At 33.2% G+C, this 12410-nt stretch overlaps 1 protein-coding gene across 5 annotated transcripts in view; it reads left to right on the top strand.

Annotated features, from left to right (window-relative positions):
• Positions 1-12410, top strand: part of LOC113509636 (protein unc-13 homolog 4B) — a 60277-nt gene that overhangs the window by 7670 nt on the left and 40197 nt on the right. The window contains exon 1 of one of the 5 annotated variants that reach the window (XM_026893003.3): positions 5714-5994. The exons of the other annotated variants lie outside the window; for them this stretch is intronic. Coding sequence (XP_026748804.1) covers positions 5909-5994 — 86 coding nt within the window. The 5' untranslated portion in view covers positions 5714-5908. Of the gene's footprint in view, positions 1-5713; positions 5995-12410 lie in introns of those variants that run through there. 5 annotated transcript variants of the gene reach the window in all.

Genomic DNA, 12410 nt, shown 5'->3' with positions numbered 1-12410 from the left:
TAGTTTACTTGTAAAGTTTTTGAAGTACAGTCATAAATAGATGATGAAATGTCAGTTTCTTTATTTATATGAAATCTATAAATTGATGTCATCGTCATCATTATTATCTCACTGCAGTTCAGTACTTGATATATATACATACAGAGCTGAGTAACATCCTTCATACACCTTTATTTCTAGCAAACACAAGAGAAAAATAAACACGTAAGATACGTGACTCACTGATAAAGCTTCCCGTACAAATATGGTCGCAACGCAACCTACTCCTACCTATGTGACTCCACTCAAAATTAGCTCATGTACTTGGATACTAAATATGTATGTAATCAAAGTCTAATAAAAGCATTTGCATATAAACTTACCTATTAGATTTTGTAATCATCGTTATCAAACCAGTCTGTCCATAGGCCTCCCCCTTGGGGGGTTCTCTTTCACGAAAAACTACTGAACGGATTTAAATGAAATTTGATACGCGGGTAGATTACTTAGCAAATAGGATACTTTATGTATGGATTCAAGCGGGCGAATTAAGGAATAAATGCTTCATCGTAATTCATTATTATCATATCGGCTGTTAATTGTTAAACATAGGCTCCCCGTTGTGGGGTTTTGCCAGTAGTTGCTACGCTTGTCAGGCATGTTGGCAACCGCAGTTAGGTTTTGGATATGTCTTTATAGGGACTCTGCTGCCCTTCTCTCGACCATTGAGTTCCTTTAGTCGCCTCTTACGACATCCACGGGTCAAGAAGCGATGGCTCATTCTATGCCGGGACCTCACAGCACAGATAAAATAATTCACTTGAACGGCCTTTCTACTGACATTACGGTATAGAAATAAATTCTTATTTGTTAATACGTCTAAGTTCTTATGCCATAATATTACTTTATGTATTAATTTCAACTTCCTGTTATGTCGTTTGAAGTTCACTAGCTTAACACAACATACATACAATAAAATACAAGGTTTTCAAATTGGTACTAGTATGCCCACGTCTGTAGATGGAGGCAAAGACATTTTGTCGTCTGTTATCGGTGTGGTGACTCATATTTGCCCACATTTCGTTGAGTATAAATTAGAATCCTACGTGGCAGACGTCCGACGAATTGACAGCAAATATGCCGACATGTCTCGGATTGTTCGTTTTTTGTTTGTAATACTTTATACCATATACAGTTACGTTACAAGATTACGTTTCACTAAAGGACTTAACCAGAGTGTTAATTATTAGAATTAACATTTTTTTTTTGACAGTTTTGCCATTAATATTAGGTTATCTATACTATGCTGTATAGACAACTAGGTCTATATTATGGTGCTGTTTAATTTTTAATAAGTTGGAAATGAAATGCACTATCGGTATCTATTAAACAACAGTTACTACTTTTATCCCAGAGACGCCATTATCTTGTTTGTTATTATGTTAGTAAATTACAAAGATACGATGCTCTCTTGTACACGCATTCATTGACTTGTAAATAAGTAAAGTTGTTAATTAATTGAAAATACATTTCAATAAAAAGTATTTCTATTTATTTGACTCATGGAAAACACGTAATTGGTCTTACGGAAAGGGGATTTCATTATGAGTTATGAATAAAATAGCTTCAGCCCACAATTTTATTCGTATAGTATATTAAGTAGGTTTAGAATTATTTAGGATTATTACGCTGGCGAGGTACTAGTGAGAAGTCTTGACTGATAGGTAGGCATGAAATCAGGTATTTCTGTCCATTGTAATAATATTAACCACAACTATTAAATTATTAAACTATTTAAATTAATAAGTAAATTTAGCAAGGTTTTTCCAAGTGACGAAAGTGTATAAGGTTTTTTCAAGTGACGAAGAAGTATAAGGTTCTTCAAAAAAGGGGTAAAGAGGTTTCTTCAGGGTTGGCAACGTAATGCCCCTGGTATTGCAGGCTTTCATAGTCTACTGTAATGTTAAGGCTTACCATTAGATGGGCCGTATGCTTGTTTGCCACCCTAGTGGTATAAAAAAAGGTTATCAAAATGACTGGATAAATGTACCTATTACATACATGTACGCCAGTTTTCACGTTGTTCATACCACAGGAGTAAATGATGGTTATATCCTAAGACAGATTGAAGCACTTACTCTTATAGTTATTATCTTTACAAATGGACGCTGTCGTTTGTTTTATTATATTAATTTTGAATTATTTTTTATACTTGGCATATTAGTAATGTTACGTCATTGTAATGCAAAAAAGCTAGAATGAATACATTTTGTGTTAAATGATGATATATTTATTATATTTTATTTTTTGATATTATTAAACAAATAATTTTGTAAAAATTCTAAAGTTATTTATGTCTATCCATACATGTATATATGTTAGGCATAAAAATATATTAAATTTGATTATAGATTGCGATCATACATAAGGAGAAAAAATGTCTAAAAATATTTATTCTAGATTCCGTACATTAAACCGTAAACCATATATTATTTGTCTCATAAGTATTTTCTCTATGAAACCTAATAACATACCAACATGGGGCACGGGTTTTTCTTTACAAGAGTTCTGCTATTAGACTTTGAGGGGTAGGTGGATTGGTATAGGGTTTTATTTAGACATTTTTTCTCTCGTACTGAAATACTATGTATATATGCTTTGTTCTCTAAATTGCTTCTGATGTCGCTTTGGCTGAAAGGAGACGTGACGAATGTGTGAATGGTATTTATATTCCATTACTATAAAGAAAGAAGGAGTACTATTAAGGAGAAATTTAATCTCCATTACTAGCAATATAACATGTAAGGCGACCCTAGAACTTCGTCAGTATTAATTAATGCTGCAGGCATGATTACTATTCTATTTATCATCCATGAATATCCATTACTATATGAAGGGTTATCACTCGCGTTGCTCGTAACAAAATTCTAAACACATGTATGCATATATTTTATTATTTTATGTATAGATATTATAATCTAAACTATGACTGAAGTAGGATAACTGGACTAGGTAATCGTCTTATTGTATGCAGCTTGCCAATTAGCCGCATGAATCAAGTCTGCAAATAATGTACGTGGGCTGGATTTCCCGACGGCCATTCTTACAAGACAATTGTTAAGTGTTCAAAATAAGTACAGACATAACACGCTGTTATATTCAACGGGTTCTGTGTGTTTACGCTACATAATTATTTTATAGGATGTATTTCTTTATGATTCTTAGAACGGCAAACAAGTTTACGGCCCACCTGATGGAAAGTGATAACTTTTGTTTATAAATAAGAACTGTTGTGATAGCCCGCTGACCTTTGCTAGGGATTATCGTATAATAATGCCGTATTAGAATAGGCCACCCTTTTCTTTCTCGTAGGTCTCGTAAGAATCGACTAAGGAAGGCGAGGGATGGGCAACAGCGTCTCTTTTAAAATATCTATAAAAGCCTAATTGCGGTTGCCAAGCGTGGCAACTACTGGCAAAACTCCCCTCAATGGGGAAGACTTATGTCCAGCAGTAGACAGTTAATGGCTGAAATAAATGGTATAATAAAATTGACTATTAAAATAATGAGTTCATTATACCAGTATATTGTATGCTGCGTAATTTTAGTTCTTTTTATTTATGTCGGTTTCATTGCACATAATGATAAGACATTGTCCTAATTCTCATATCTTCTAGGAAAACTTCTTATGAGGCAATATTATATGTATAGGGCCTGATAAGTCTTTATTTTGGACTGCCTATTTCTCGCCTTGGCGGCGTGCGTCAGTATAAAAAGTCCTATATATTTAGTTACGATATAATCTACTTGTGTACTAAATTTCGTTCAGCCGTTTAAGCGTGATTGAGTAACAAACATCCTAACATCTTTTTAACTTTTAGATTTATAATATGTATTATAATTATAGTATTAGGTAATACGAGTATATCATTATGTATATTGGGTTTTTAGGTTTTCACTGTTTATTTTTTTTAATTGTTTGGAGTTACTTCCTTTATATAGAAAATGACCTTATAATAATTTCTAATGCTTTCAATATAATTTGGACTGTTTGTTTGCAAATATCATGTGTGAAAAACTCGTAAATAAATACTCGTATGAACTACTTTAGTTATGTTAGTATGTGGGAATTAAAGTTGATAATTAGTATCTAATATTAGTAATTATAAATGCGAAAGTATCAGTGCGTCCCTGTTTGTGTACTATTTGAATGAAGTTTGCCAACAATGTCCTTCCCTAATTTTAGTTTATAGTAGTTTAATGTAAATTATATGTTAAGCGTGGCAAAACCTCCCATGTTCAGCAGTGGACAGTTAAAGGCTGATATGATGATGATGATGAATGTGAATTATGAAACAAATACCTAGCAATTAGTAAGTATATTAAACCTAAACCCAACCCAAAATATGATACAGAACACTTCTCTCAAATTGTTTTCATATTTAGAAATTAATTGGGGTCATTTGAGTTCCATGAGCATGCATAGTCTGCTTCAATAGAACTTAATGAAAAGATAACCAGAGGTCCTACCATAAAAAGATTTTTGAAATTTCGGGGTTGAACGAAACACACATTTCATTTTAAAAATTACATAATTTTTACTGTTTAAAAATATATAAAATGCTAAAATATCGTTCCTTTCGACTATTATGGTAGGATTTATGTGGAACGAAATATTAAGCTTCATTTACTGGGCCGATTTCGGTATGAACAAAATTATGAAATTGAATCCGAATATTCAGGATTTGATTTTATGGTAGACCCCGTGTTTTGTTGAAATTATTACAGAAACACTCTCTAAATGAAATTAGCAACAAATTGAAGCATTCACTCAATTAATCGATTGTCTATTTGCCCTACTATTGGACATCAATAGACTCTTATGCTTTTTACATTACATTTTTATTAAGTTCTACTTAAATAATCTATAGCCTCTGATGTTGCAAGTGCGGTAATCACTTATCATTAGGTAAGCCACATGCTCGTTTGTCTCTTACGTAATAGAAAAAGGAATTGGGGGAAGGGATTGTTAGTAATAGGGATATTACGTCCCATTGGTAGCAATATTATACCCTGTCAGATCTACTTCCATGTGGTTCCCCTTGGAAACCATCGTGGTAAATTTATAGTGAATTTGCCCCGATGGGTAAACTGACCTGTCTTCATCTTCAACGCTTCATTCTCTACTGGTGCCACGCCATTGTATACCGTTAGCAGAGGCAGGTGCACCATTCTATCTTCATCCATAAAAAGATAAAGGAACTATAACTGGATTTTTACTTAATGCAATTCAAACTAATCCTGTTGATAGATGTATTACTATTGAAACAGGACTGCATATATTGTTGTATTTTAGCCTGAATTGTATCTTACCACTCATCATAAAAAGGGATATTTAATCATCAGGGCCCAGAAATAGTATTAGCGACAAGTGACGTGCCAGTTGTTATGTTTGAGGTAATAGTTACAATCATCATTTCTTCAGGACAATCAATTTGATGTTGTTTGACTGAATGATGTTTGATATACACTGTAAAAAACTTGACTCGAAGATTAGGATGTTACTGTGTGTTTAAATTATTCATTCAATATTCATATAACGTTAATATGAGAATTTGTACGTGAGAAATATTACTGAGCATAATACACTATTTTTCTACAATGTATTCGGTAAAAAACTGTTTTTTATGTTCAACCTTGTATCTCTAAAAAATTGGAGTAGTTAAGCGTTGGCCAAACAAAGCTTACAGTTACAGTCAGACGGTCGCTAGCTGAGACACGCATTGCGGAGACCTGAAAATATTTGCACTACACGTTCAGTACTAACTACATATCTTATATTTGCCTATTTAATAATATTTTACAGTTAAACACATGTGTTAAACACATTTATTGTGTCTTAATAGTGTGAGTTTATAGTGGTGGAAAAATGAAACGAACAAATCATTCAGACGCTGATCCGTGGAAATTAGTGTATAAAAAGTTACAAGAAAAAGAGATTATAAGCAGACGAAAGTATGTGTTACTTTATTATTTTATTAAGTCATATTTGCATATTAATTTAGTGTAGTGGGTTACACTAATAAGATGGTGACTTTATAGAATGGTGATGCAATATCGTTTATTACCAAATATATAATTTCACTATTTTTATCTACTAAATGTATTATTTTGAGAAATTAACGAGGTACTCTGTGCTGTTGTTGTGTGTTTGTTTCTTAAATATGTATTAATATAATTTGTTTTATAAAATAACTTAATGGGATTGTTAAAAGAAATGCTTGGTGTCAAGTTATGTAGCGAAGTAAAGAATAGGGTCTGAAATGAAGTTAATTGGAAAAAGATAAGTGATTTTGTTGCTTTTACCGAAAGAAAGTCTTAACTTGCAAAGAAGACAAATTTGTCAAATTTAATAACGCATATTTGAGCCATTAAAGCCTCATAATAACAAGAAAAACAAACTTACTTTCAAAATTATATTATTAGTAAGGATTAATATAATATTTAATTAAGAATTAATTAATTAAGGCAAACAAAAGTTTCATCGAAATGTGCAATTATATAGGTACTAAACATTATAATTTTCCTCATATGAGATGATTCACTAAGGTAGGTACATATTCGTTATTTCGATGTTATTTTGTTAACAGAAAAAAATAGCCAATATGCGAAATATTTTTATTGATAAAAAATAAATATATATGCTACAGTTTTTAAAATCATATTGTTTATGATAAGGGTAATCTTTATGTAAGATGTCTTATAACTAACAAGGTATAACATAACCTAATGCATACACTGATCTATTTTTGTTCTAAAATTTGTTTATATAATCGATATATAAACAAATCTTGATATAAACCTACTCGCTCGCTTCATTGACTGCTGTATGCACGCGTCCCTTATATGCACGCTGGTTCCAAAGAGATGGTTTAGATAAAAAATAATTAAAAAGAATTTCTTTATAGGTATATTATAACTGTCTCCTAACGATTATTTTTTACTAACTGTTAGATCTTATTGTACTGTAAAAATTACGCACCTATTGTTCTACTGTTCTGTCAAATGTAATTATAGACTGCAATATATAATTAAAAACTGCTTTATCTAAACAAAAGGAAGGATACGTTGATATATCATTTAATTGTAACATTTAATGCAATATGTTGATGTTATTAGTATAATAATGCAGGATATGTTATACGTGTATCTTTTATTTTCTAATAGCTATATTTTGCTGCTTTGTCTGTTCTGAAAAGAAATTTTTGATATTCAGTAAATGATTCATCTGTGTACTAAATTTTATATATAGCTGTTCATCCGTCAGTGTTAGACATAAACGTTAGGGGAAGGGGATTATAAGTAAATGGAACTAGCCCTGCGTTGTTAGCAATATAGTGTTCCAAGCGTGATTACACTTCCATGTTCATCTAAAAAAAGTAAACATTTTTAACTTACATTTATAAGTAGAATATATAAACAAATACTAAATACTACCTATGAAACCAATAATTAAATCACCAGACTTAACTCTAAATATAAAATTATTCTATAGATAGGTATCCGTAGGTATTCACTACCAATAAAAAAAATATTGGTAGAAAGTAACTAAGCGAAAAGTGGTCTTGCTTAGTTTTTTATTATAGCAATACTCACTTACCATCAGGTGTGCCACATGCTCATTTGCTCTCTGTGTTATAAAAAAAGTCTTTGACTATACTATTATTACCATATGGTCCCGGTATAGAATGGGCCACCCCTTTCATTTTATCCATGGGTGTCATAAGATACGAATAAGGGAATTTAATAGTCAAAAGACCAGCGTCCCTGTTCAAATATCGCTGCACATAAAGCCTAACTGCGGTTGCAAACCCGCCTACCAAGCGTGACATCTACTGGCAAAACCCCGCAAGGGGGAAGCTTATGTTAGCACAACAGTCGACCGTTGACGGCTGATATGATGATGGTGATATCATTAGGGATTACAATCGTGAGCATATCAATTTTTATCTGCAAAAAAGATAATAAAAATTAAGAAGTATGTATTTATCTAATTTTGAATCCAGTAAAATTTGTGAAAATGATTATGTAATCCTTATAACTGAAGATCCAACAAGAACGAAATCGAATCCATCATTATTGGATTTCATTATTTTTATCTATTGGCATTATGTACTTGTGCTATTTTTAATATAGATATTTTTAAAATTTAAGTTTTATATAGATTTGAAATCGTTTTAAGTTTGGAATTCCAGTTACTTAAAAAGGGTTACCTACGTAAAGGAGAATAACCTCAGTTTGGTAGTTTTTAGTATCTTCGTCAATTCTGTATAGATTTTAATAATTGCTATTAATACAGTTTAATACCTTTAAATTTCTTTCCCGTGGGTGTCGTAAGGGAACTCAATAGTAGATGGATTGGTAGCAGCGTTGTCCCTCGTAAAATATCACCATCCGCCTGCTAAGTATGGCAATTACTAGTAAAATCCCCTTCATGGGATATAGGGATATAGGATGACATAGGCCTCATGTTCAGCAGTGGACAGAAGCTGATATGACTATTTGTCATATCAGCTACTGTTTCTATTCTATATGTATCTGTGCTCCCATATAATTTCTCTCCGAATGAATCACTGTACGAGTATGTTGAGAATCTTGAATTATTCAGTAAGATGAGAATAATGTTCTCAACTTTTTTTATTTTTGTAACATCAGAACTCCGTCTTTTATAAACCGATTTGGAACATTTTTACTTTAATTTGAAAGGACATACTTCCAGATTGGGCCCATAGAAATTTTAGCAAAATAGATTCAATAGTTAGTAGTTTAGTTTTTTCTTGATTGAAGATGGTGTTTTTTTGTATGGCAAAATATACTTGAATTATTAAGTGATGTTACATTTGTTTTTGTACTAATTTGTGAGGCTAGTTGGTAAGATTGTTTAAAAATATAAAATATGTTTATTATTACCTATATTTACAAACCTATACCTAGTGAAATAGTATTTATTTTTGAAACTGCAAAACTTTCCCCGAGTAACATTAACTCAATATGAAAATAGTTTTAAGTGCATTCATTTTATTCCGAAGTGTAACAGCGTCTGTATTATTTGTATAAAAATAAAACGATTTTAATACAGCAAATTAACGGTAATAATACAATAAAATTCTAATCAAATACATATTAGTTCTTAAATTATAAAAAAACGTAATTTATTTACTAAAATTAAACAGGTAATTTAGTTGACTATGTTTTAAATCTAATATTCTTAGGAGGATAAAAAAAAATAATGAGACAAGGTACCTATCTAACAATACAACAGGTTCCATGCCGTTGAACTATGTTGCGATTAAAAAAAGCAAAAAGTTAGCTTCAAGGCTTGACAAGGCTTGATATAATACGTGAGACTGAACTGTAGTATTCCCCCTGTGCCCCAACTTGAGTGGCCTTGTGCCAAGACACTGATGATTTCTGCGTCATTCGGCTATATTCCACTGATGTCATTATCAGTCTACACTTTGTGATAATGGCTTGGTATTTAACTGGAACAAACAAGATTATTAGGTATTTCGTTAACACAAATTTTTAATGGTTGTCCTCATTTACTTACCTACTTAGTACAGATTTAAACAGAATAGGTAATCCATTTCCTTTGTGAACAATCTGTAGCTATTATGCATTTTTTTCACATTCAATGCAAAAGACGTTTATGTATTATATAATTTTAAGCGTAATAGTTGTATATTACGGCACATAACTTCTATAGGCAGATTTTAGTGTGAGGCTTTTTTGCTTATGTTTCTTTGAATAACTTGAGTAGGTTTTTGTAGATGAAATTAAATCGTTTTTCCAAATTTTGCCGTTGAAAAATAACGCGTGCATTGTAGATGATTAGATCTTAGTCCTCATTACATATTGAATGGTTTAGTATGTTCTATAATGTTCGTATTGTAGTGAAATACGAATTTTCTCTTGATGAACCATCAGTCAGTTTTTGTCATTTCTAGTAAGTAGTACCTCCACAACACATTTTAAAATGCAATGAGAAAAAAGGTAATGCATGAGAATGTCTATTCTAACGTTATGTGTGTGAATGCACGTACATTATATGGTTATGGCTTATAAGTAGACAGTTTTGCCCGATTACCACATAATGACAGTTGTTTGCGACTTACAGTTAAACACAAGCGTCTCCCCATGCGACTGCCTTGCACCTAAGAGTAACAATAGCAATTATTTGCGATAATCTGAACAAAATTAAACAATTACTATATTTTTAATTAGTTTTTTTGCCCGCTGCTTTGTACGCGTGTATATGGACAGGAAAACCATTGAAATGGATAGTCTGTTTCACCCAGATGGCATATCAAGATAAAACATACCAGATTTTAAATTAGACCTTCAGGAACATATGTTGAAACCGCAATTCAGTTTGGTGCTGTAGATTTTGGATGATGCTGGAACAAACATACAGACTAACAAAATTTTTAAAACATTGTTTTGAGTTTTGTTCCTCTTCATATCTCCCATGTACAGACATCGTCTGGATACATTTATATTTAGTAAAATTATAAAAAAAGGATCTATTAAGAGCGCACTAAAATTATATACCAGGTAAAAATAAAAATAAAATTATATACCTTATAGTACTTTCAGTATATTAAGGAAACTAAGTTAAAGAAATCAGATAGATTATTAAATAGATAAGATGTGATAAAAAAGAAATCACATTTTTTCTTTCCAAACACCACAAAGGTCAAAGATAGGAAAAGTAAGAAGTCTTTAAAAGGATTGGAGCGTACGAGGTTTGTCCGGAAAGTACGTATAAAAGTTTTTTAAAAATTTTATTTTACAATTATTCAGGTAAATCAATTTTATCCCCTTCAAAGTACTCCCCCTGTGACATAATGCACTTGTGCCAACGCCGTTTCCACTGTGAGAAGGCTCCTTGAAAGTCCTCTGGTTGTAGGTTTCTCAGCTGCCCCGTCGTAGCTTTTTTTATCTCATTTATGTCCCCCAAATGCCGCCCCCGAAGTACCAATTTGGTTTTTGGGAACAAGAAGAAGTCACACGGGGCCAAATCCGGCGAATAGGGGGGGTGTTCGGTCACCGTAATGGAATTTTTACTCAAAAACTCACGGACAACAAGAGAGGTGTGGGCAGGGGCATTGTCGTGGTGAAGAATCCAACGCCCCTCTCGCGCCAATTCTGGACGAACTCGTGCCACACGAGCTTTGAGGCGTCTGAGCACATCGACGTAGAATTTTCCATCAACTGTCTGGCCTGGAGGGACGAATTCTTGATGGACAATCCCCCGAACATCGAAAAAAATAATCAACATTGTCTCGGCCCTCTCTGAATCTTTTTAGCCACTTGTGGACGGTTGGTTCCTTCACAGCATCATCCCCATAAACTGTTCTGAGATCGGCAAAAATTTCACGGCCATTCTTGCCGAGTTTCGAGAGAAACTTGATTACGACGCGCTGCTCTTCAACGGAAGCGGGCTCCATGCCGACGGGGTTTCGTTAAGAGGTAACTTCACAGATGGCGTGACAAACCAGTTCGCACCGCACGGCGGTCAGACCAGAACTGAAGCATTGTTAGGGACATAAGGAAGGGGTCCTGCGCTTACCTGGCCTCCCCACTCCTCTTTCTCGCATTCCAGAACACTTTTATACGAACTTTCCGGACAGACCTCGTAAATGAAACTGAATGACTTTTGGAACTGATACATGGTTGGTCACTATTCTAGCATTATGAGGACATTTTATGTTGCTCAATGAGCTATAAAGAAAAGACTAGTTAAAATTTTTGGCCACATAGTAATAACTTAAAAAAAATATTCACAAATAGTGACATTGTACAAGTACCTTGGGACGACACACTATGAGATGGATGAAAAATATTGCAGGGAGTACATTAATGTGTGGATACGAGGGTATATTTTTTTAATGGATTATAATGGTATGGTAATCCCGCCTACGCTAACGGTATACGCTGGCGGGACACCAGTGAGGGGTGATAGATGAGAATGAAAAAGGCAGGTCAGTTAGCTCATCGTGATGACTACACTTGGAATTCAGCGCGGTGGTTTTCAGGGGGGACCACGGGGAGGTCGACATGATTGGGTATATTACTAGTAATAGGGCCCGTAGTCTCCATTATTAACAATTCCTTCCACCCAATATGAGGGTATTCGGACCGTAATTTATGGCGAAATATTCTGGAAGGCTACTATATATGCAACAGTGGACAATAGATAGATAAAACTGATGGCAGAATAAAAACTTCCAAATATAAAGAATGAACAAACCCTTATGGTCTTGCTACAAATACGTAACACAACTATTTGGTTCTTGTTTAATTTTCGTCTTTGGTATTAAACCTCTTTTCATTCATTCATTCATTTAAAAATTTCTTAGTATTTATCT

This window comes from Galleria mellonella, unplaced genomic scaffold, assembly GCF_026898425.1.
Source record: "Galleria mellonella isolate WM207_F2 unplaced genomic scaffold, CSIRO_AGI_GalMel_v1 utg57, whole genome shotgun sequence".
Classification (NCBI taxonomy): Eukaryota; Metazoa; Arthropoda; class Insecta; order Lepidoptera; family Pyralidae; genus Galleria; species Galleria mellonella.
Note: the sequence above shows the minus strand (reverse complement) of the source record. Positions and strands in the feature narration are given on the sequence as shown.